This window comes from Rhinolophus sinicus, chromosome 17, assembly GCF_057876585.1.
Source record: "Rhinolophus sinicus isolate RSI-liver-muscle chromosome 17, RSI-T2T, whole genome shotgun sequence".
NCBI lineage: Eukaryota > Metazoa > Chordata > Mammalia > Chiroptera > Rhinolophidae > Rhinolophus > Rhinolophus sinicus.
The window spans coordinates 161,870,524-161,896,861 of NC_142517.1; the positions used below are offsets into that span (position 1 = coordinate 161,870,524).

The 26,338-nt window shown below is 40.0% G+C and overlaps 1 protein-coding gene across 3 annotated transcripts; it reads left to right on the forward strand.

The window, feature by feature from the left end:
* The first annotated feature begins 14,455 nt into the window (after nt 1-14,455).
* Nucleotides 14,456-26,075, forward strand: CDCA7 (cell division cycle associated 7). 3 transcript variants are annotated; one of them, XM_019727458.3, is made up of 10 exons: nt 14,456-14,630; nt 17,564-17,689; nt 18,108-18,344; nt 20,941-21,177; nt 21,513-21,590; nt 22,461-22,658; nt 23,040-23,177; nt 23,742-23,891; nt 24,316-24,452; nt 24,798-26,075. In XM_019727458.3, the coding sequence occupies exons 1-10, from the start codon at nt 14,610-14,612 to the stop codon at nt 24,826-24,828; spliced, it is 1,353 nt and encodes a 450-aa protein (XP_019583017.2). In that variant the 5' UTR covers nt 14,456-14,609; the 3' UTR covers nt 24,829-26,075. The 3 variants fall into 3 exon arrangements, with proteins under 3 accessions (XP_019583017.2, XP_019583020.2, XP_088650333.1); XM_088794207.1 differs by lacking the exon at nt 14,456-14,630 and adding an exon at nt 15,584-15,997; XM_019727461.3 differs by lacking the exon at nt 18,108-18,344 and having other exon boundaries at nt 14,467-14,630.
* Nucleotides 26,076-26,338: the final 263 nt, after the last annotated feature.

The window sequence follows — 26,338 nt, forward strand, 5'->3', positions numbered from 1 at the left end:
TTAAATCCTTTAAAAATCTTATATCAAGGGAACAGCCTCAGTCTGACAATAACATTAGACACTTTTTGTTTTATCCAAGAGAGAACAGGTCCCAGACTTTGGAAGACAATAACACCTAATGAGAATTTAATAATCATGTTTTATATATTTTATCCATGTATCATTTTATTGGTGGCTAATTATACTGCTTTTCCCGTAAAGGCCATGTAAACATGAAACAATCTTTTCAATGTGAAGAAAACTAATAAGAACCAATAGTTCAAGGGTTATATATACAGTTACGGCAAAACATAAGACAACAGTGCTGGGATGACTGAAGTTAGAGAAATGCTGTTAAGTAACATCCTTTCTGACCATCAGGCAGTGGTGAATGGCAGTCTAGAGTTAGGAAGAGAAGTCAGGACAGGAAATAGAGATTAGAGAATTCAAAGGTTTAAGACCTTCTGTCCAGTGCCATTGTTAGAATCAGGTTTTATAACTTTAATGTAAAAGTTGTTGAGAATACAGCCATTCTAAGAGGTTCTATCTTTGGATCCCTGAGATGTTTTTATCCTTATAGGTTGTTAAGTTTTGTAAGAATCAATATAACATGTTCAATTCCATTTCTCAGTTATGTTTTCTATTTGATTTTTGCTTTTATTTCCAACCATTGTGAAGGTAGCTTTAAAATACCTCTGTAAGTTCATTTGTTTGAATGTCTCTGATGAAACTTCAATTTCAGGAATATCTATTGTTACCTTTCTTTTTTCTACATTGATCTCGATCCTGAGGAGAGTTATAAAGTTTTCTTTTAAGTCATCTGACTCTAGTCCTGGATCAGGTCAATATCACCTGAAAAGTAACACTTTTGTTATCCAAAGAATATAAAGAAAATAAACCCCCAGGAAGACAGCATTGACTAGAGATTAGAAGAAGGGACTGTCAGGATGATAATCCAATTTAATCAGCTACCCTTTTTCTAAACTCTGCTACCAGTCCTTTCTACCCTAGCTTTTCAAGGGTTGATATGACAACCCAGTGCAAATACTTATTTATATAATGAAGGCACAATTTTATTTTCTTAAGTGACTAGGTTTCAGTCCGTCCACCGGGGAGTAACTGGTTCTTTGATCTATTTTAAAGGATGGGACTGAATAAAAACTTCCCGATAATTCAGTTAAGGGCCTGGTATCACGGACATGTGTTCTTCTGTCTTTTCTGGCTGATAGTATGCTGAAACTGAATCACACTAAAACACAGAGTTTGGAATACTTAAATAACAAATACTTTTGATCAGAAGTCAGTGGTCATTTGTATTGTATTCTGTGTATAGTGTATTTTTGTATTGTTTTTAAGATATTTCTCTTCATCTTCGCTTTTACTGAAGACGTGACAGATGTGGTTTTCTTTGTATTTATCCTGCTTGGGGTTCGCTGAGCTTCTTGAATCTATAAATTTGGGAACTTTTCATCCATTATTCCTTCAAATGTTTTTTTCTGCCACGTTCTCTCCCTGTTTTCCTTCTAGAACTCCAATTACTCATAGGACATAATTTTTCAATTATTCCATAGGTCCCTGTTCAATTCTTTTTCTTTTTTTCTCCCCAATCTTTTTTCCTCTCTGTTCTTCAGACTAAATAATTTCTAATCCTGTATCTTTATGTTTACTTATTCTTACATCATCTCAAATCTGCTGTTAAGCCTATCTATTAGATATTTTGTTTAGGTTATTTTCTTTTTCAGCTCTAGAATATATATAATTTTGATTGCTGTCTCTTATTTGTTTTTTAATTACAAGATATTTTCCTTTATGTCCTTGAGCATAATCATAATAGCTGTTTTACAATCTTTGGTAATTTCAACATCTGGGGAATCTTGAGGTCAGTCCGCACTGATTGCCTGTGAGTCATATTTTTCCCCCGATGTCTAATGATTTTGGATTTTATTCAAGACATTATAAATAAGCATTGTAGAAATTCTGAATTCTGTTCTATTCTTCCAAAGAGTCTTGACTGTTTGTTTTAACAGGAAGTTAACTAAGCCTGCTTCAAACTCCAAACTCAGACTACCCTGCAGTCGGCAGCAGCCGAACTCTCAGCTTAGTTCTTTCAGCCATGGATGAACTTCTTGGATCTGTCCCTCACATGTATCGTTTAGGAATCAGGAAAAGATTTGGGCAGAATTATGTGCAGAACTTGAAAAACTCACACAGAATTATTCCCTTCTTTCAACTCTACAGTTACTGCTTGCCTTTGTTCACTCTCTAGTGCCTTCAGGCAACTGATTTTTATATTTTGGCCAAGAGCATTGGTCCTGTAGGAGCTTCTACACCATTAGTGGAGCAGAACCTCATAAGCACATTTTTTTTTCTTATGCTATTTGATTTAATTTGTCTCTGTTTTTGCAAAAAAATTTAATTGGCCTGCTTTAGGGACAGTATCTTTATTTTAAACCTTTATAGGTAACTTCCATATTGTTATGCTTAACAGCTATATTTTTATTTAAACTTTAGATTTTTAATGTAAATATAGATTCACATGCAGTTGTGAAAAATAATAGAGACCCCATGTACTCTTTACCCAGATTCGCCCAATGGAAACTTCTTGCAAAACTGTAATACGAGGTGTGATCAAATTACTTTTTAAATAAAAAAAAAATTATTACAGTAAAAGACACATTGCCATTATTCCCCCTCAAAATACTCCCCCTTGCTTCAAACACACTTATTCCATCGTCCTTGCCACTTTCTGAAGCAGTTCTGGAAGTCCTCATTCATGAGTGTCTCTAGTTGTGCTGTCGTGGCTGTCTCCATGTCCTGAATCATTTTGACCTTAGGGAAGATCCAGAAGTCACATGGTGCCAGATCCAGTGAATAAGGTGGATGAGGACACACTAATGTTTTTATTTGACAGAAATCGCCGTATACCAGAAGCGATGTGTGACATGGAGTGTTGTCATGATGGAGGATGATTTACGGCGCCCTTTAAAACACACCTTCTCTCAACCGTAGCTCACACCTGACTGCGTCTAACAAGTTGAAAGTTGTCACACTCTGTTACTAAGGTTCGACGTGCTGCTTCCCTTATTGAAGATCTCTGCCCCCGCCTTTCCACTGGATATTCACTGTATTTTGTGATCACAATGGGAAAGACTCTGTGTCACACATTGCTTCTGGTACAGCAATTTCTGTCAAACAAAAACATTATGTTGTGTCCTCATCCACCTTATTCACCAGTATGCGACTGGCTCTTCCCCAAAGTCAAAATGACCATGAACATTTTGAATCAATTCAGGACATCGAGGCAGCCATGACAGCCCAATTAAAGACACTCACAAAACAGGACTTCCAGAACTGCTTCAAAAAGCACCAAGAACGATGGGATAAATGTGTTGAAGTGAGGGGGTTGGTATTTTGAGGAGGATTAATGGCAATGTGTCTTTTACTGTAAAAAATTTTTTAATTTAAACATTCACCATATTTTTTTATCATACAAAAATTATTATAATATTACAATCAGGATACTGGTATTGATACAGTTAAGATACAGAACATTTCCATCACCACAAGGATTCCTCACGTTGCCTTTATATAGCCACACCTACTTCCCTTCTGCTCTCATCCCCTCCTTAACCCCTGGTCACCATTAATCTCTGTTCTTTATATTTACAGTTTTGTTACTTCAAAATGTTATATACATGGAATCATACAGCATGTAACCTTTTGGGATTGGCTTTTTTTCACTCAGCATAATTCTTATAAATTCATCCAGATTGTTGTATGTATCAGTAGTTTGTTCCTTTTTATTGCTGAGTAGTATTCCAAGGTATGGCTATACCATAGGTTGTTTAACCATTCAGCCGTTAAAGGACATCTGATGTCAACTATGCTAGGAAGGAAGGGAGGAAGAGAGGAAAGGAAAGAAAGAAGGAAGGACATCTCGATTTTTTCCAGTTTTTCACTATTATGAATATATAGTTGCTATGAAAATTCATGTACAGGTTTTTGTACGAACAAAAGTCTTCATTTCTCTGGAATACATGCCCAGGAGTACAACTGCTGGGCCATATGGTATCTGTATGTTTTGCTTCTTAAGAAACTGCCAAATTGTTTACCAGAATGGCTGTATCATTTTATATTCCCACTAGCAATATATGAGTGACCTAGTTTCTTTCCATGTTCACCATCATTTTGTCGGATCACTAATTTTTTATTTTAATCATTCTGACAGGTGTATAGTGATAATCCCACTGTGGTTTTAATTTTCATTTCCTAATAGCTAATGATATAAAACATCTTTTCATGTGCTTATTTATCATATGTATATCTTTTTCTGTGAAATGTCTCTTCATGTGTTTTGCACATGTTCAGATTGGATTGTTTGCTTTTTTTACTGTTGAGTTTTGAGTTATTTATATATTTTAGATACCAGTCTTTTCTCAGGTATGCAGTTTATAAATATTTTCTCCCAAACTGCTTTAATTAATTAAGCTTGTCTTAATTCTTTAAATGTTTGGTAGAATCTCCAACGAAACCATGTGAGCCTGGATATGTCTTTCATGGGGAGTTTTAAAATTACGCATTTGAGTTCATTAATAGAGGTGACCAGAGCCTGGGGGTGGGAGGTGGGGGCAGGGGAGAAGGGAATGGGGAATTATTATTTAATGGGTACAGAGTTAGTTTGGGATGGTGAAAAAGTTCTGGAAATGGATAGTGATGATAGTTGGCACAACATTTTGAATGTATCTAATGACACTGAATTAAATTGTACACTTAAAAATGGTTAAAGTGGTAAATATTACGTGTATTTTACCACAATAAAAACAACAACAAAAAGCAGCCCACCAGAAATCTTAATTCCAAAAGGACTCCTGGGGTCAGGTAAAAGGTGGTGGGGGTGAGAAAAAGTACCACACCCCCACTCCAGCCTCCCCCAGATTTCCAGAGAGGAAAAAAAAATGACTGTTGGAAATGTGGAATTATTAATAGCCCATCATAACTCACAGCTCCTTTTCATTATAACAGTGTTTAACAATTACAACTTCAAAACAATCTAAATTAAAATATTTTTCACTATCATGGCATATAATCTCTATCGCCACAACATGTACTCTCACTTCATGGGCTGTCAGAGAGAAATGAGAAGAAACCATCCAGAACTGTCACCTGGCCCAGGGAGATAGAGATCCAGCCTTAGGAGAACTGGCATCGCCATCCTTGGTGAGTGCCACCTAGCGTGAAAGGAAATGACTCTGATAGGAGACTCAGCCTAAATGAAGTATCTCCTGGAACACTTATTTATGGACTTTTGGCCCAAAGGGATGTTTTGGAGTGGGACACAATGATTCCGCTCAAATGGTATCCAGGCAGGCCTGGTAAAACTTGTCTCTCCTGGGTTGTAAGTCAGAATGGGGCTACTCCCTTTGGATTTAATGAAAGAATTGTAAAAGTGGGAATTGTGGGGAGGCCTTCTCTGTCTCAGCAAGACGAGCATCTACAGCTACAAGTCTCAGCAAACATCTGCATTAGTGACTGAGGGGGTGATGCAGTGGGGTAAGCAGTCATAGCAAGACGCTCTGCTTATTAGGACCACCAATCCTGGGAGCAGAAAAGAAACACTGGCAGGTGCATCAGGGATGCTTTGATGGTAACAAAGGAGACTACAGGAACCTCTTGGACTACAATTTAGAAGGCCTAAGGAGTGTGGGTTGTATCCTGAAAGCAATAGGGTTTTCAGCAAAGGAACAGTAACATAAAATTTGCATTTTAGAAAAATCACTCTGGCAGCAGACGAAGAATGTACAGGAAGTGGGCAAGAAAGCTGGCTGCTAGGGAGACAGTTTGGAAGCGATTCCGGCTATCTAGACAAGAAATGATGAGGGCCTAAATTAATATTGTTCAGATGGGATTAGGGGGGTGAGCATAAAACTGGATAAAAGAGATATTTAGGAGGTCAGGGAGAGCAAGAATAACCAGTGGGAGAGGCGTGTAAAATGATAGGATTAAAAAAGATTTAGAGTGCTGTCGTCAAAAGGAAGAGAATCTCATTGGAATCCTCAGAAACAAGCCAAAGAACCATCACATTCATAATGTTACAGAAGTTTGGATATATATGTTTTGAAAACTAAAACCCATGACTCCAATAATCAAAATAAGTTAGAAGTAAAAGTACAACATTGGTCTCCAGTTGAAATCATACAATTACTAGGGTAATAATAACAAAGTATAACAAAGACCTCATGTTAGTGTACTTGCTCTGTCTGTAGATATTCACTGTGTGCTCACTGCTATGCTAACATATATTAACATAAGGCAGGCAGGGAAGCGGGGTCTGGTTTCCTGGGGGCAAGGTTCATAGTAAGCTGAGCTCATCTTACAATTACTTCAATTCTCAGAAATTTATTTTTTAAATTTCTCATTCATTTAATAGATACTTATATACTTAATAATATACTTTAATGCTTTCATATATTTTAATATGCATTTAAATGGTATAATAAATATTTAATAAATATCTAAGGACTATATCAACAATGTTGATGGTTGTTAAAGGTACCACACATTCCGTAGGTTGTAGAAAGGCAAGAACGGATTGTAGCAGAACTAGAGATGGGGTAGGTATCGCCAGGAGGTTGTGATCTCTAAGACTGAGAAGCACCTTTTATATTGGCCGATGGCATCATCTCTAGATCCAGTAGCTAGGTAGAATTTTAGGAGCTTTTTTTGTTTTATAATTAGGAATAGGAACAGGAATATGAGCTTATGATTAGAAAAGTGATATCTGAATCATGTTAGTTTAGGGCATCTTTGGAACTGCAGAATGGGAAAAGTTATGTGCTTATCAGGCTCAGAAATAGCATCTTGAATTTGTGAAAACACCAGCAAATTGTGATAAGTAAGGTATGAGAATGTAATACTTAGAACAAACACTAATAAAGATATACAAAGAGATACACAAAAATATTATAAATAAATCAAAATGGAATTCAAAAAAATATTCAAGTAACCCATAGGAAGGCAGAGAAAATAAAACAAAGAAACAAAAAGCCAAAGGAAAATGAAAATTAAATGGCAGATTAAAGCCCTAATAATAGCCAAAATGTATTGAGCACTTACTATTTGCCAGACATGCACTCATTTAATCCTCACGCCAATCCTACGAGGCAGACTTGATTATCATCTCCATTATAAATCAGAAAATAAAACTGTGACAGAGATTAACTTGCCCAAGGGCATAAAACGTGGTGGTGGCAAAGCTACTATTCCACCTCAGGCCGAGTCCACACTCTTGACCATTATACTGAGCCAGTCAGCATCTGAATACCCTGTCCCAGCTGCTTAAGCGCCACATCTGATATCACTTGATGATGTTCCCCTGCTCCCAGCCACTGACTGAAACCTGACATAGGGTCGGCTGATCCACAATACATTAGTGGCTCCATATACATACACACAAGGTGAACTGAAGCTAATCACTTTCTCTCTTGGATTAATCTCTTGTTAACACCAAGAGATGATGCTGGTCCATGGTAAAATTGAGGGCAGAAGGAGTCAATGTGAGTCAATGTTACGGGGAATTTAATGTTATTAGGAAGTTATTAGGACAGTAATAAGGAGAATTATCCAAAACTTGGAAAAATTAGAAACTGAAAACTGGCTGTTTGGGCTGCTATAACAAATATGCCATAGATTGGGTGGCTTAAACATTTATTTCTCACGGTTCTAGAGGCTGGGACGTCCATGATCAAGGTGCCAGGAGATCTGGTGTCTGGTGAAGGCCTGCTTCCTGATTTGCAGATGCCTTTCCTTGTGTCTTCACACAGTGGAAAGCAGAGAGGACGCGAGCTCTCCTTTCTCTCCTAGTGTCTCTTATAAGGGCACTAATTCCATTGGTGAGGGCTCCACCCTCAAGACCTAATCACTTCCAAAGCTCCCACCGCCCACCCCCAATACCATCTCGTTGGGGATGTGACATCAATACATGAATTTAGGGGGCACACAAACATTCAGTCCGTACGTAGCACTGGCTCCGTAAGTAATGAATACTAGCTGGAAATTGGTAAAGCCTAGTTATTCTAGTTATTGTCTTTCACAGGAAACGTCTGAAAGATCTAGCCTAGTCTGCCACCAGAGTTGTGATGGCATTTCTATCTCCAGGATCACAGTCTGGTCGCGCTGGTTCTGTTTGAACTCTCCTTTTTCATACTTGAGATTGGAAGCCAATGGGGTATTAGTTTCCTGTGGCTGCCATAAAAAATTAAACTTTGGTGGCTTGTGAGTAAAACAATAGAAATTTATTCTCACAGTTCTGGGGACCAGAAGTCTGAAATCAAAGCCTTGGCAGGACTGTGCTCTCTCCAGAAGCTCAAGGAGTAATTCTCTTCCTTGCCTCTTCTAGATTCTGGTGGCTGTCTTCATTCCTTGGCTTGTGGCTGCTCACTCCAATCTCTGCCTCCATCTTCACATGGCCTTCCCCTCTGTCTCTGACTTCTCCTCTTGTGTTTCTTATAAGGACACTTGTCTTTGGGTTTAGCGTCTACTTAAGTAATCCACGAAGGTTTCATCTCAAGATCCTTAATTACATCTGCAAAGACCCTTTTTCCAAATAAGGTAACATTTATTTAGAGTTTGGGTATTAGGACAAGGATATATATTTTGTGGGTGCCATCATTCAACCCACTATAGGTGTCCTGGGCATGGTACCCCTGTTTTTCTGAGGAAAGGTAGAGTAATAAGCTTTCAGGTTTCTGTCAGGATTTCTTTCGTTTAATGACTTCTGGGATACATGGAATCACAGAGTGAGTGGTAGAGCTGTCTGTATGCTTTATATCTGGAGACTGGGGAAAGCTGCTTTTAAAAACAATTGAGATTAGAATGAGCCATTACTATTCACAGAGTTACCTTTGGGGACACCCAGGAAGATAAAGAAAAAGCTGAAATTCTGCCTTTTGACCAGTGGAATTGATGGATCACATGGTAATTCTGTTTAACTTTCTGAGAACTGCTGGTAGATTGATTTTGAATTCTATAGGTCAATGTGCAGATTAGGTTCTTCCCTGGGGCTCCCTCCGATATCTGGAATTTTGTTCACTCCAGAAATTAACCAATCTACAGACAATCCCTAAGTCTCCTTTCATATAAGTTAAAACTTCCTCTCTCTGCACCAATTCTGTTTCCAAACAGCTGCTTAAAAAGAACAGATCTGAAGAAGAAATCAATGACATGGAAACTTCACAACCAGGACAGCTTAGAATAAATTCCGTATGAAAGGAACAGAGATTTTTCACACCTTGTTTTGGTACACCCCAGTTGTTTCCAAAGCAGGAGATGATCAAATGAAAAAACACACCAGAAAGCTCTTGAGTACAAACAAGTATCTTGCCAGGTGCCTACAAATGGCTGAGCAGAGCCTGCTCAGAGCAGCCCCCAGCATGACTGGGAAATAGTTCATAGCTGGCTGCCCCCAACTACAGGCTCCCACTTTCCCTGACCCCATCTTCTGCTCTTGCGCCCTCATCTACCTGCTCCCCCGAATCTTTCATCCTCTCCAGGTCACCCTAACTCATCTCAGCCTCTCTTCCTTTACATTGTTTTTTGTTGTTGTTTTGTTTTATTTTTTAGGACAGGGAGCCACTCTTGTATTTTCTTCCTGTGGTTCTCAAAATCATTTGTGCTCATTCTAGACACTTTGGAAAGATTAGAAAAATGAAAAGAAACAAAAGAAAAATCACCAATAGCATCCCTGAAGAACTCTCTGTTAACATTTTGCCATGTATCTTTCTGGTCTTTTTTTCCTCTTTGCATTGTATTTTTTAAAGTTAACATTACACGGTAATCATCAAAAAGACAAGAGATAACCAGTGTTGGTGAGATACGGAGAAAAGGAAACAGTTGTACACTGTTGAAGGGAATATAAATTTGTGCATCTTCTATGAAAAATATGAAAGTTCCTCAAAAAATTAAAAATAGAGCTGCCATATGATCCAGGAATCCTACTTCTGGGTATATATCCAAAGGAAAACAAAATCACTCTCAAAGTGATTTCTGCACGCCTATTAAAAAAAAAATGTATCAGGTGCAAGTTTTTAAAAATGTTATGGAAGGAACAAAGTTTATCCAGGAAAAAATAAATATTTCCTCTTGTTCAAAATGGCCACATTTACATTCATAATTCCATATTCCTTTCTGTAACCAAGTATCAGATGTCAGCAAACTGACCTAAGACACTTAAGACAGCGCTGACATATGGTTGAAAGCAAACATAACAATGTAGTTTGGAGAGGTTGGATTCCTGCACTGCACTGAACCAGGGTGGTAAGGGGCTGGGCCATCCCACAGCGTGGCTGCAGCAATGGAAGGATGACTTTAGGGTTTTTAGGTTCCTCCCCTGAAAGCAGGCACTGGAGAAATAAATCTATAATTAGGGGTTATTTAAAATAGAGATTTGTGACCTGACAGATGTCAACCTGTCTGTATCCGCAAACACAGTGAAAACTTTCCAACCCTTTGTCTCCTGCTGTGTATGGTCTATTGAAGGGTCCCTAGTTTACAGAGCTGCTTGGGTTCATGTTACACCGCCTGAGAGAAGGACAGGTGTGTGGGATTTAGAGCAGCACATCTCCTGGGACTTGACCTTGCTTTGAAATCACATCTAAAAATAATACATTGTATTATTAGGTTGTTGCATTCTTTATTCTAAAACGAATTATCTTGAGTTCAAGTTGTTACACAAGTGCTGAGTATTCAGAACATCAGGGTCAAGTTTCAAACTTAATAATAGGAAATGGAATTCTTTGCGCCAGGTGAATAGACGCTACAGGACAACACACAGCAATCTGTCAAGTGCTTAATAGCTGAGGAATTCAAGGCTGTTTAACAGAAGACTGGTATTTTAGAATGTTCTTCAGATTTAAAATTCCACCAATCATTTTAGTTGCTAGTATTTATTGAGCACATTTGTATTTACAGCCTTCATATCAGATACTGTCTGTATATGTCAGGTATGTGCTTACGAAATGTCATTCCCTGTTACTTGTTGCTGTGGCCTGGGCCCCCGTCTTTCTCTACACAGTGAATTTCCATTCATATTCACTTTGTGTCTCATTCAAAATGAATATATGTACCAGCATATGATTAACATAGTGACTTAAAACCATTATGAGGTGCCTAAAATTGGAAGATTAATTTGCATTCCCATTTGTAGCACCCTCTAACGGGACTGCATATTTAACTACAAATATATATCTTGATTAACAGGACAAATGTTTCAAAATTTTAAAATATTGAACAAAAACCTTTACTATAAAATGTTTCAGATACAAAAAACCCACACAGGAGAGTAAAAATATAAAAGACACTCATGTACCCACCACTCACATTTAACACTTTGCCATATTGCTTCATACCACTTATTATATATATTTTTAATTTTTTAATTAGAATTTTTATTTGTTTACATTTAGGTACTTATATTTTTAAAGAAAGCATTAATAATAAGAGTCAAAGACCACCTTCCCCTCTTCCATCTTTCCCTCCTCAGAGTTCACCTCTATCCTACTGTGCTAGTCCATGTTTTTATATTTTCACAACTTATGTATGTTTTGTGTTTTTTAAATTTGCATAAAGCTTATACCTTATAGAAACGTTTAAAATTTGATTTTTCATTCAACATGGTTAAGATTTATCTACACCGATGCAAGTAAGCTATGCCATTCATTTAAACTACTGTTCAAATTCCATGGTATGAATATACCACTGTTCAGGTATGCATTTCCCTTCTGAGGGGCATTTAGGTTGTTTGCAGTATTTTACTGATAACACAGCGCTACTGTGAATGAACCATCCCTCTCTCAGATCTAATTACCTCTACCTTCAAAATAATAATCACAAATCTGATCACTTCTCCTATCCCACAACTACCCCAGTACAAGCCATCATTTTCTTCTCCAGGGGCCCCTAAGTGTTTCTAGCTTCAATTCTCTCTTGCTCCCCTCGAGTTGATAGCCCATGGGTTCAGATTGGGTCTTTCCTTTATCAAAATCCTTCCCATCATACCTGGGATAAAATCTAAAGCTCTTCCCATGACCAGGAAGACCCCACATCATCTGCCCCCTCTCCCTCTCTTTCCCTAGCTCTCTATAGTCCAGTGTACTGGGCTTCTTCTGGTCACTGCCATAGAGCCATTGAACCAGCTGTTCACTCTCCCCCAAGGCTGCCATTCTTCATCTTCCTTCCTTACTTTATTTAGGTTACTGACCAGAACACTCCTCAATGAAGCCTTTCCTGTTTCTCTTATCTAAATTGGTACCTCTTTTCATTTCCTATCCCCCTATCCTGCTTTTATATTTCTTCTCAGAAGTTATCACTTGAAATTATTTTGTTTACTTTTGCTTCTTCATTAGCATGTATAAATTCTCTGGCCTTTGTGTCCCCAGTACTCAGAACAGTGCTTGGTGTAATCACCATTGCGCAATCCTTGACTGAATGAATGACTGAGAGAACACCAGCACAAGACTCATTATGCACATTCCCCAGGACAGTACCTTGAGGACTTTGATGGTGAAGCACAACATGAAATACACATTTTATACAGCACACACACAAAAGTGACATAAATGTTTCAGGAAACAATACTCACACTGACTATTCATATATTTTTATTCTATTTCAAAAAGAAAGATAGAAGAAAATATGCTAGTTGCAACCACCGAATTGATTTCACAATTTGCCAATGGATTCTAACCTTCAGTGTGAAAAACTTTGTTATAAGGATATACCTGGAAATGGTTTTGTTTGGGTTTACTAAACATCCATGAATTGCTCTCTGAAGAAAAAAATTTACACTACTAACATTATTGCTGGAATTTCCTCATCTCTTTGGCAACACCTGGTCCTATCAGGCTTTTAAATTTTTGTCAGTCTGAAACTGTATGTCCTTGTTTTATTTTGCATTTGCCTGATTACTAAAAAGACTGATAAACCAGAGATCTGATACTTTAAAAAGTATGTAAACAAAATTATTTCCTAGTGCCCCAGGAAGACTAATAATTTTCCTATCAGAACGTTTCTTGGACAAAGTGACTTAATCTTCCCCTACTTCATGTAGTTCACAACTCCAAATTCTCATATATTTAATTTTAGTGGCACAAGAAAAAAAGACTGTGTTCCCAAGAACACAGCACTAACTACAATTTTAGTTCGTTCACCACTCATAGAGTAGTTTATTTGCTCAACAAATATTTATTGAGGGCCCCACTACTGCCAGGAATTTCGCCAGACAGACCAGCAGCCTCTCCTGGCGCCTACCTTGCAGACCGTGAAGTTCTTTGTCCCTTGCACTGTGTCACTGTGACCATGGGCAGGCGTTTTTAGAAAGGCTGAAGACCCCCGACCAAGCCCCTTCCAAGTCTTCCAATCCATTGTTCTCCTGCATTGTTATGTGCTCACAAGTTTTTGTATTCAATACGTCGGTCCGGAGAGGAACGCAGTATGTTCACGCATGCTCTCTGACTGCAAAGGAATTACTCCAGAGAGAAAAGTTTTGAAGGGGGGAAATGCGAGGGTTTTCATTGCAAGCACTTGTTTCAAATGTAAGATTATAACTAGGGTCTTTTTAAAACAACCCAGTTTGTTTTACTTTTTCTTCTAAAAGCCACTCTGTCGTCCTGCTCTTTCCAAAAAATTTAAAAAGCCTCCCACTTTATTTCGTTGCAATGTCAGATTTGAGTAAAACAAAAAGGGCAATAAAAAGCATCTCACATTCATTCTGATTTAGATAATTCTAAATTCTGACGTGAGAAAGAATCGCCATACCACATTAATACTCTTAAGTTTCTATCCACAACAGTCTAAAGCTTTTATTATCCCATAGGTCTTAACAGCAGTGCCTTTTTTTCTCATTTAAAAACCTCAAGTCTTAGGTAAAACAACGCGGTTTCCGTGCTTTCTGGTAAAAAACAAACAAAACAAAACAGGATTTAACGCATTTTACTGCTTTAGATAATAGCGTGGCTGCCAGATAAGAAGTGTTACACCCCGAGATACCCTGGGACAGTGACTGGGCTAATAAAGGGTGGAGTTCGTGCTTGATTCTTCGATTTTTATTTTTGATAATGTAAACCGCACGTCGCAGTGAAGGTGCTAAGTGCCAAGACTCGCAGGACTCGCGCAGCTCTCCATAACTCCTATCTCTACATTTCTCCTCCCAGCCCCGGAATTCATGCAAATCAGCTTGCTAACCCCGGGGCAATACGAACCACTTTCGCGCCATTCGTTCAGGACCGTGCAGCAACGTAAAGAGAGAAGTCCTGAAGCCCCCAAAGGACCACTTTTCCAAGGCAGATTTTGGGGGACGCCAGGGCTGTCAGTTGAGTTCAGAACATTTTGGGAGTCTCTTTTTTTTCCGGAGCTGCACGGGTCTGGCGCACGGGAGGACCGTTACCACAGCTTGCAGGACCTCGCCCCACCGCGGGAAAGCCGGCCAAAGCCCCGCCCCTCGGGGCCCTGGTCTGCGCGCTCCGCCCGCCCGCCTCGAGGCCTGGGCTCCGGCTCCTGCTGCTCTGTGGGACCGCGGCGCGCGCGTGGCTGTTCGGCTCTAACCTTTCCAAGCGAGGGCCTCGGCTCCCGCCGTCAGCATGGACGCTCGCCGCGTGCCGGTGAGGGCTGGTTGGGGCTAACCTGAGGGACGGGCGCGGTGGGTGCTGGGCGCGGGCTGACTCCCCCCAACTCCGCCAGGGGTGTGCTGCTTATCAACTGGTGGCCCTCTAGGGCGGCGCCCGTTTAGGCAAACCCCAGGTTTTATGCATTTGGGGCGAATCGGGACCTGGAGCCGTCCCCCCGGGTGTGTGCACCGACGCGCGGTCGGTTCAGAGATTTGAGCGGTTTGCAGAATGGTTGGCAGCACTGGGTAGTCCAAGGCCACGTGTGCCTGAGGTGCACGTGCACCCGGCGCTGGACAGCGGCCGGGGTTGGCTGGTCTCCCCATTGTGTCCGCAGGCCCCCCACTGCGGCCGTCCTCCCAAGCCCGGTCACTGGAACCCGGAGGAGCGCCGCCCTCCCGGCTCAATGAGATTTTGCCCTGCAGCCCCCCAGCCATTTCCTGTGTTTAGTCCCAGGCGGGTGGGCGCCTCCACCCGTATGCATTGGAGCGGAACTTGGGCGCGCTTTCCTCCTGCTTTTGCCCCACCAGTGCTTCTTCAACCGCTGAAGGTCGGTGGGTTGAAGTTTAGAGGTCTTGCAAACCGTCTCTTTAGAATTTGGGTTGCACGCATGGGCGGAGGTGTCTAGTCTCAGGCGGTGATTAAGTGCAATTGAAGGACTCAGTGGTCCAAAGTGTTCCGGGCCGTTTGCTTTTTCCCCTACTCCTTCCCCTCCCCGCCTCCCACTCCCCACCCGTCTCCTGCTGCAGTACGTTGCCTGAATAGAACGTTACTTTTTGCTCTAACGGAAACTGGAACAGAGGGTCTGCCCCAGAAGTTAGAAGGTGGGGGTTGGGTGAAAAGGAAGAGCTTGACAGGCCTGAAATATCAGGGGTAAGGCACGCCCAGGGGGTGGCCGGAGTTCTGAGGGGGAGGGGGCGCGTTGAGGGCGTGGTTTCAGAGACAAACTAGGCTTTGGCTTTCGGGATGAAAGCCTTGTGTAACTGGGCTTGGAATCTGACATGCCTAGGTTCAAGTGTGGACCATCGAGTGACGAGTAATCCATTTTACCTTTCTGAACCTCAGTTTCCCCATTTGTTAAGTAGACAAGAAATTAATCATGTGAGAGCATACTTAGTGCCTGGCACAAAAAGCACCTACTAAGTGGTATTAGTTTTTGCCTGCCTGCCAAAAAAGTTCATCTCAACCATGACCATTTGCCATGCTTCTTACGTGTCTTTTATTCCAAACATACATATATCTGGTAATTTAACTCTTGGAATGTGCTGACTGGTTAAAAGCCCTGCATAGATTTCCTTGACAGCTTCCAATAAAATGCCTCCCTTGAGACCATCTTGGGCCTCTGACTGCTTGCAGATAGATTGGTGAGTAAATGGTGATAATTCCTGCGGTAATGCAAGAATACTGCTGTTTTAGGAGATTGCAGACTTGAGTTCTTACAGCCCTATGATTTGGGGCAATCAATTTCACCGCCACGGAGCATTGAATTTCCTCAACTGAAAAAAAGAGGGTTTCTGATATCTCTTTTAATAGTACCTCTACCTATTATCACATTTTCTTGCCTTTCTAAAAGGACAAAAACTTCCTAAGATGATTGAGTGAAGTCTACTTAGGAGCATAGGATGGTTGGGTACTATCATCATGAAAATAATTTTATTTGCAAAAGACTGAAATGAAATGAATAATTTTAGGTTATAGAAGAAAGGTCAAGAGTGTTCTGTTCACCAGAAACCTCACATCTTGATATTTGATGGAACCCATAGCACACCTTGCTCTTTCAAAGTTTTTAGTGTAAGGGGTCTTTTTTTTTTTAAGGGTGTTTTTTCCAGGACCCATCTCCAAGTCAAATAGTAGTTTCAATCTAGTTGTGGAGGGCGCAGCTCACAGTGGCCCATGCAGCAATCCAACCGGCAACCTCGTTAAGAGCACTGCTCTCTAACCAACTGAGCTAACCGGCCACTCCTGTAAGGAGTTATTTTTATTTCATGGCCATATTTAAGAAAAAAAAAAGGGATTAATCAAACCTTTAAGAAATCTCAGTAAATGTTATATGCCAGAAACTGCTATCTTTTTTTACATGAGCTAGATGCCAGTTGCATTTTCTGATGAGCAGTGCCAGGCTGTTAAGTGTTTATGAATGAAGTATTTTCATATCTGCAAGTAATTTGAAAGGACTTCTAAAAACTTAAGATGTGTATAGCAGGGGTCTGCAGAAAGAGCTGAATGTCAGGCCAGGCTAATAGTGCTGAAGTGGAATCAGGCATTCTACCTGGGTTTAGAGTGCTATTGAACCTTTAACTTGGCTCCTAGTACATTTGTTCACTGGGTTGATATATTTGATTTTTAAGGACTTGTGCAGAAATCACTGTACCCCTCCTGGTTGGAACAAGGCCTGTTTGAAAGCCTGCCATCTTGAAGTAGAGGTGCTGCCCAGTTTTTGTAGTTTGGCAAATTAGCATCACAGTACATAGCCCAAAGCTTAACATAAAAAGACCTCATTAGCTTGATTTTGGCTGAAGGAGAGGAATCACTCCACCATTTTGTACTTTTGAAATTTCCGTTTAGAAGTATAGTCTAATTTTTTTTAAGGGCAGAGTTTAGTAGTTTGGCATTAAGTTCCTTAGTAGCTCAGTATAATGCTGAGATTGGGGCCATTTCAGGTGGGTTAGAGGGGTAACTCTACAGATGTTTGAATAAATTAATAAATGTCATTGCAATTTTCTTTACAAAGGATCCGATCCCTTTTTAGGATTTTACCTAGTTTTGAAAAATATTCTGCGCAATTGTAAATCCTCCTTTTTCTGTATGGGGCATAAGAAATGGACATATCTACTCTGTGCTGTTTGAACCTACTAAACTCAAAAATCATGTCTTTAGTTAGAAACTGTAGTGAGCATCCCACTTAATAGGATTGCCATTTCCATTTGCAGCAAAAGGATCGCAGAGTAAAGAAGAACTTTGAGAAATTCAGATATATGAAGTTGATTTCCATGGAAACCTCGTTATCCTCTGATGACAGTTGTGACAGCTTTGCTTCTGATAATTTTGCAAACACGGTAAGTGCTGCCTGAGAATAAACAGCATTGAGTCTGCAGAGCTCAAAATGCCCCAAATGCTTTGTGCATGATTAAAACTGCTTGCTTTTTGCCTACATTTCTATACAGCCGTTAAGAAAATACAGTATGCACTGTAATTTCATTTCACTTTTTGCTGTGGTTCTAGGTAGTAATTGTTGGAGGCAGATTAGCTACTTATTCTATCCTTTGAAATGTCGCCTAACCTAACATGCTTGATGATTTGCCATAACAACTCAGAAATCATTTGTAAACCTCTGAACCATTTTTCTTTGTAACAAAAGCTATTCTCTTGTAGTGCACTTGTAAATGTGATTTGCTCGCTGCACGGTTTATGGAAAATTGGTTCTTGAAAAGGGGGAAAGAAATGCACAACCACATTTATTTATTTATTTTACAGAAACCTAAATTCAGGTCAGATATCAGTGAAGAACTGGCAAATGTTTTTTATGAGGACTCTGATAATGAATCTTTCTGCGGCTTTTCAGAAAGTGAGGTGCAAGATGTGTTAGACCGTTGTGGATTTTTACAGAAACCAAGGCCAGATATCACTAACGAACTGGCCAGTATTTTTCATGCTGACTCTGACGATGAATCCTTTTGCGGTTTCTCAGAGAGTGAGATACAAGATGGAATGGTGAGTTTGAGAATTTCACCAATATCAAGAAGTAAGGTACATTTCAAGGCATGACATACTTGCTTTGAAAAAGTTTTTTCCCTGTAATTTTCATTTTAGTCATGCCAGAATTTATTGATCTTTTTAAAATTTAAGAATATTTTCTTCGTGTCTTAAAGCAGTTTTTACTAATATAGTCTTACTTGTAAAACCTAACATTTCGTAGGCTCTGAAAATCTTGGAAACTGGTAATATAAAATCACCCAACCTCCAGATTTCCATTGACACAGAAATCTAGGAAGGACGTGTTCCTCCAGATTAGCTATATTCGCATTTAAGTTTAGGTACCCAGCCCAGTGCCTGGTATAGAGCAGGCCTTTGGTAAATGTTGTTCCCATCATGGATCTGTGCATCTGGAAAACCTGTGATAACTCATGTGCAGGAGCTTGAGTGCAGATAATGGCAATTAGGGCCCTTCCTGCTTCCACTTTTGCTCCCTGGTCTGCTTTTCCTGTGCAAACTGCCTTTTTAACCTCTGTCCTCCTGCTCAGGCCACTGCTGCTGCTGAGGCACCTGGGTCCCACTCTCCCTGAGCATATTGTTTAGTTCTGCAGACGTTTTCTTATTAGCAAAATGTTCTTGACAAAGGAAGCAGTGTGTTGATTTACAGTCTGGTGTGGGCTCTCCAGCTTATTGTGGTCTGACATGGGTCTACTGCTTGGGCCACACTTCAGTGACACTGGCATAAGTGAGAGTGCCTGACCAAGGAGTGTTTTATCACCATCTAACTTCATGGTAATATACTCTTTCCTTTTAATAAGTGATGTTTGTCTAAATCAGTGCATATTGGAGATATTGCAAGGGGTGGTCTGCAAATCTGGGTATGACCCACACATTGTCTACAGCATGAATCACTTCTGGGCATTTTTTCAAATCTTTGTAGATGCTGATTTTTGCGATTAATAAAATGCCAATCGATTAAAAATCTTAAGAACTCATAAAAGTTTTTTGTCATTTTATAGTCTCTCAGCCCATGCACATTAAAAGTACATGAAGAGTAGCAAAAGCTGTGGGGATTTTAGAAATTTTGCAATTTAGAAGTGGGTCTTCCCTTGCAGGCACTTTATGGGTGATGTTTTTTTCTTGTTTCTGTTTAATTTTTCTCAACCATCACCACAATCAATTTTAGAATATTTCTATCACCCCAAAAAGAAACCCTGTACCCATTAACAGTCACTTTGCATTCTTTCCCAGCATCCTCAGTTCCTGGCAACCACCAATCTATTTTCTATTGTTATAGATTTATCTATTCTGGCTATTTCTTATCAATGGAACCATACAATATGTGGTCTTTTGTGATTGGCTTCTTTCACTTAACACAATGTTTTCAGGGTTTTCCACGTTATGGCAGCTGCTAGTACTTCATCACTTTCTACTGCTGAGTAATACTCCAGCGTGTGAATATGCCATGTTTAGCTTACCCACTCATCAGAAGACGGGTGTTTGGGTTGCTTGTACCTCCTGGCTGTTAGGAATAACACTGCTGTGAACATTCGTGTACAAGTTTTTGTATGGACGTACACTTTTGAGTATATACCTAGGAGTGGAATTGCTGGGGCATTTAGTAACTCTTTGTTTATTTAACCTTTTGAGGAACTGTTTTCCAAAGTGGCTGCATCGTTTTACATTCCAACCAGCAACGTTTATAGGTTCCAGTTTCTCCACATCTTTGCCATACTTGTTATTGATTTAGCTCTACCAGTGGGTATGAAGTGGTATCTTGTGATTCTGATTTGTATTACCCCACTGGCTAATTTTAATACATATTTAATCATGGAAACCTATATTACTTTGAAATACGATTTTAAAAAAAAGTTTAGTCTAATAAATAGGGAATTAGAGCGATACCTAGAGTAGTCAGATTCATAGAAACAGAAAGTAGAATGGTGGTTGCCAGGGCCCTGGTGGAGGGGGGTGGGGAGTTACTGTTTAATGAGTATAGTTTCTGTTTGAGTAACTGAGTATAGAAGATGAAAACATTCTGGAGATGGATGGTGGTAATAGTTGCACAATATGAATTAAATGAATGTATTTAATGCCAGTGAACTGTACACTTAAAATGATTAAAATGGTAAATTTTTTGTATATTTTACCACAATTTTTTAAAAAAGTAAATTAAAGCATTGAGGCATCTTGAATATATTTTAATATTGCCATAAGCATTGAAACCATGTTTATGAGAGCACACATATTTATTACTGTAGGAATTCTTTTAAAAGAATACATAAAGATCTATTTTTTTAAAAAAAGGGAGCTGGTATTTTCGCATTTAAAAAGACGGGGGTCTCAGAACCACTGGCCGAGGGGTTGTGAAGATAATTTAGAACAGTGTGCTCCAGAAGGGCTCCCTGAGTTAAACTGCACTCAGATTGTTGTATTTATTTGTAATCCCTGAGTTTGTTACCCAGAGCTGTCCATTAAAATTGACAGTTAAAGTGGTCAGTTAAAATTTATTTGATGCAAGTGTCTTTTGTTCAGAAGGGATTTTGTAGTCATACTGATGCAGCCTGTTTGACAGTCAGCAAGTCATTAATGAATAACTGTTCTGATTAACTAGAGGCTGCAGTCAGACCACGCAGGCTGTAGGACCCGCAGTCAATGCCGGCGGGCCGGACCTCTCCGGGTGGCCATGAAGTTCCCAACTCGAAATACCAGTGGGGCAGCCAACAAAAGACCAGCACCCTCCAAACCTTCAGAGAATTCTGTGAATGATTCCAGTTCTGATTCAGAAGATGAAAACGGCATGAAGTTTTTGGAGAAAAGGGCTTTGAATATAAAGCAAAACAAAGCAATGGTAGGTATCTGACTTTGAATAACTAGAACTAACTAGTTCTAGTTATTCAAAGAACTAACTTAGAGCTAACTCTTCCCGGCTTTTTCTCCTAGCCACTTGTTGCTTATCTGCGTCAAGAATTATTTTTAGTGTAGCTGTGAAGTCTTTATAATAAGTGCCTTAAAATGTGTTTCTTTCTCTGAACTAACTTTTCTTCTTTTTAATCTATGAAAGTCTTGGTAAACGTGTAGGGAAAATCAGAAACTCTGAGATGTGCTACAGTAATTTCCAGAAGTTGCTCATTTTCAGCAGTTACTATAAACCAATAATTTCTGTTTAATTTCCTTCCTTTTTAGCTTGCAAAACTAATGTCGGAATTAGAAAGCTTCCCTGGCTCATTCCCAGGACGGCGTTGCCTTCCAGGCCCCAGTTCAGTGAGTGCCAATCCTTGTTTGTTCAGTAGTATTTGGGGTGTATCTAAGGTGTTGGGATATTTGGAAATCCAGTTTCTTATTTTGTGTGGTCCTCTAGACCGAGAGGAAATAGAGGAAACCTGGTAGATCTGTGAGAGTTCTTCCTTGCATCCTGGAGCAGGTGTGGCCTCCCCGTGCCATGAAATCCCTCTTGATTGTTTATTTCTCTCCTTCCCAACTAGACTAAGCCTCTCAAGGGCAGGGAATAAAGATTGAAATTTCTTTCCTGTGTCCCAGCTTTAGCACATTCCTCCTGCATGGTAGATACATATATGTAATAGATGTTTTTAACATCTGAGAAGGAAAAAATGATGAGTCATGGCCTAATATATGTGATTATATTCTAAGGAGCTAATCTGGTGCAACTCGGGAATCTGGTGTGTCTGCTGTGGTACAAAAAAATAAAAGACTTGCTTTTCCCCACCTGTCCCTGAGGAGAAAAGGAAGAAGCAAGCAAGGAGTGGAAGAAGGAAAACCATATATAAACATTCTCTCTTGTGCAGTGTAGGAACAGTGAATATGTGTCAGGACTTAAGAGATATCATAGCAGAAAAGGTGTTTTTGGAAAAGGAGATTCGTTCTTACATCTTTATTATGTGGGTGAATAAGTAGATCGTCTCTCAGTTTGAGAGAAACTGGGCTTGGTGTTACACAAGCAAAATTACAATGGCTGTATCGTTTTTTGGGGCCTCATTTTCCGTGCATTATAGAAAGGACAAAGAAAATTAGGAAATGGAGCTCTCTCTTTACTTAAACAAAAGCACATAAAGAGAAGGTGCCACTTCTCTTCGTTCTGGAATAAATGGGTTCTGCCATATGTGTTTTGTTTAGCAGTCAAAGACACCCCGAAGGCGTACCTTCCCAGGTGTTACTTCCAGGAGAAACCCCGACCGGAGAGCTCGTCCTCTTACCAGGTCAAGGTCCCGGATCCTTGGGTCCCTTAGTGCTCTACCCACAGAGGAGGAGGAGGAAGAGGAGGATAAGTACATGTTGGTGAGAAAGAGGAAGGCTGTGGACGGCTACATGAACGTGAGTTCTCACATTTGTGCTGGCTCTTCTGTTTTTCATCTTCGGTAGGCCTAGTGTATACACAGCACAGGTACACACAGCCTCAACACCAAATGATTCGTGTTAAACATTCTTCTCTGACCATTCAGGATTGGTAATGTCCCACAAACTTATTTGATGGTTTGTGTTAGTAAGTGAGTCAAAGGTTTTTTCAGCTTTTCTTAGTTGTAGGAATCATTTCAATGATGTTGTCCTGTTATCCTTAGTAAACTTACGACTTTCTTCCTCTCCATAAGCCTTAAGATTTCCAGGCTGAATTCTCTGTGAAGAAATTATAAATCAAGTGTCTGAGATTCAGAACTGGGAGAGCCAGTAAGAACACTGTTCATGCTTGTTGTGCAGGAAGATGACACACCCAGAGGTCGTCGCCCGGGATCCATGACCCTTCCGCATGTCATTCGCCCAGTGGAAGAAATCACAGAGGATGAGTTGGAGAACATCTGCTGCAATTCCCGAGAGAAGATATACAGTCGTTCATTGGTAAAAGCCTCCACATTCTGTCTGAGAATGTAAACGTCTGTGGGGGAGGAAGAACAGTTTCTATCCTTAGAGTTCTGCTAATGTTCTAAGGATCTTAGCTTATGAGATGTGTGCCTATGTGTTTTTCTCACATAAGAGAATTTTGCAGCATCCTTGGGATTTGGCCCTCTTAAGCCTTCAGCAGCATTAAATCTTCTAATTTTTAACTTGATTCATTGAGCATATTTACTGTGTATCTATTATGTGCGTCTACATAGAGAGGTACTGGGGGTTTGGTGGTGTGCTCAAGATAAATGGGTTTGGGGCAGGATTTGTTTTTTGCACGATAAGATCTTTTAAGGAAAAGTAGTTTTGATAGTATTAATTATTGAGTCTGCCAGGTGAATGAAATCACCCTGCTTAAGGTACTTTTCATGCCCTGGCATATACATGCGTATGTAGATGCAAAATGAGATTCAAAATGTCAGACTACTCAACAAGAAGGACATTTCTTGAAATATGCCGTTTTTCTCTACAAAGAGCAGTGGTTTTTTTCCCTCCTTATTACTTGCTTATTATTTGTAGGGATCTACTTGTCATCAGTGCCGCCAGAAAACTATTGATACCAAAACAAACTGCAGAAACCCAGAGTGCTGGGGTGTTCGAGGCCAGTTCTGCGGTCCCTGCCTGCGAAACCGTTACGGCGAAGAGGTCAAGGACGCTCTGCTGGATCCAGTAAGTGCCTTGAAGGGGTGGTCGGCACGCTCGGAGGTCCGCCATGAGCTGACGGGGCCAGAATGGCATCAGCAGAAGAGCTGACCCCTTAGTGTTGTGGGCATGCGTTTCACGGGAGGCAGATGAGTTCCTGCTGCTGGTGCCAGATTGGTGTGAGCCCCTTCAGAGTGCTCAGGACCCACTGATCGGGGGAATTGGACTCTCCATTCACCCCTGGCAGTTGCTGTGTGACTTACTGTGCTCGATTTCCCAAGGGAATCTTAGGCATGACTAATGGATTTTAACTGTTCAGATTTGTTTTTTAAATAAAAAGAAATATAAAGATTCAAGTGCAATTAATGATACTTACCTTAGAGATTAAATAGAGTCAACTAGATAAGGGGAAATAGGTTTGATTTAATTGTGCCTTTTCACAATTCTGCAGAACTGGCATTGTCCACCTTGTCGAGGAATCTGCAATTGTAGCTTCTGTCGGCAGCGAGATGGGCGGTGTGCAACGGGGGTCCTTGTGTACCTGGCCAAATACCAGGGCTTTGGGAATGTTCATGCTTACTTGAAAAGGTAAGGGTTGGTTTTTCTCTCTTCCACACCCAAATCTTACCTTCATTTGTGTGTCTTAATAAAATGAGGAAAGAAGTCAGAGTTGTGGTTCTCTCTGGGTCGGGGGGCGTGGGTAGTGTTGGAAAGGAGCACAGTCAGCGTCTCTGGGAAACTTTACATCTTCATTTGGGTGGTGGTGACCCGTGTGTGCGCGCCTGTAAAATTCAAGTCGTATACATAAGATGTTATGTTATACATGTATGTTATGACTCAGTAAAAACATTTTTAAGAGAATGGTTAGGCTTTCAAAAGAGAATTCTTAATTTGAAAACAATATCCTGACATGTTCCCTTTTTCTCTTTTCAGTCTGAAACAGGAATTTGAAATGCAAGCATAACATTTAGAAGATCCACTGCCTGCCTTCCACTGCACCAATCTTCCTTGTTAAACTTTCCAATTTTGTCATGTGGTTGAAACCCGAGTTAAGAATTTTGATGGCCAGTCTGTTTCATAGGAAACTCAAATCAAATCAAGTTTATCTCATTAGAAAGGTGTTTCCGAGCATCGTGGAGCATATTGCTAGCCATGCTTTGCCCTGCTATTTCTCCTTTGCTTTCCTCCATCCCTCACCCCACACCACCACCCCCCTTTTTCTTTTAGTTTTTGAATTCTTTTTAAATGACGGTTTTATGAAAGCATGTTTGATTTAATTGGTGTTCAGATAGCCTTGGAATTCACCTATAAAACCAAGCACTTAGAAACACAGTAATAGTGTTAACTAACTACATCTTTTGAATTCTAGAGACCAGCTGTCAAAGTTGTTGACACAAAAACAATGGGTATTGTATTATTCAGCGTTTTGTACTAGTTGACATTTTTAACAGAATCAAGGCACAAAGTTCTTAAAACCATGTGGAAAAATGAGGCGATTGTTGGAAAGTGGAATATGTTACTTTGGATGCCTCTCATGAGAATATTCCGTATTTTGTGCTATTACACAAGTTGTCAGAGCTGAGACTTGGTTGCTACTGTCTACCCCCATGAGATTGGATGGTGCATCAGGCTCTCAGTCCTGACCCAGAAGTTTGCGGGCAGTGCTAGAAGTCATTGCAGAAAAGACATCTAGGGAATTAGGATGATGAGGCTGATTGGAATCTATGGCATAATGGTAGTTTGCCAAATTTATTTCAGTTCATAAATGTAAGGTATTTCAAATAAATTCTTGATTGTTTTTGCTTGGAGAATTGATACTAATACTAGTCTACAGTCCTTTGCAGCGTTTGCTTTCTTGAAGAACTTATAAGCTAGCCACAGGGTTCATGTTCAGGTTTTAAGCACTTTTAGAACAATGAGAAGTGCCTTTTTGGAGATGGGTGACTTTCCAGTTTGTTAACTTGACATCGCTGCCGGTTTAGTTTCTGGGCAGATTGCATGTGTCATCCATATCGCCCTCCCCTGTTTTTTGCATTAAATCGTTTAGTAGAGATGAAATCTTAAGTGTCCGTTTTGCTTTGCATGTGCAGCCTGTTGCTGTGCCCATTCTGGTGCATGATTGGACCTTGAATCAATAATTGTATATAGAGCTTTTGTTCTGTAATGCTTTTATACAAAGTTTTTATTTTAATAATAAAACATTTTATTCTAGCTTGTCTGCTCTTCTATATGTTTAGTGCTCAATCTTACTGCACTGAATTCTAATATTTAAACAACAGACCCTTTCTGCCCTTTCTAGACTCCCTTTTGGTTTAAGTTTCTGAAGGTCGAGAGCCAGCTCTTTTGAACAGGGCCAACCTTGGTCTTGTGACTAATAGCTGTGATCAGAGAATCAACCAAGACAGCTGCATCGCCAGATAGAAAATAATATGTGCTCATGAAGGTTTACACTGTTGTTTTCCTTTACCATTTCC

What these genes read in the sequence shown, in the direction of transcription:
- CDCA7 (XM_019727458.3), top strand. Translation starts at nt 14,610, where the DNA reads ATGGACGCTCGCCGCGTGCCG. An exon ending in GCCTTCCAGGCCCCAGTTCA is followed by an intron (nt 21,591 to 22,460) that starts GTGAGTGCCAAT and finishes TGTTTTGTTTAG; the next exon opens with CAGTCAAAGACACCCCGAAG. An exon ending in AGGACGCTCTGCTGGATCCA is followed by an intron (nt 23,892 to 24,315) that starts GTAAGTGCCTTG and finishes ACAATTCTGCAG; the next exon opens with AACTGGCATTGTCCACCTTG.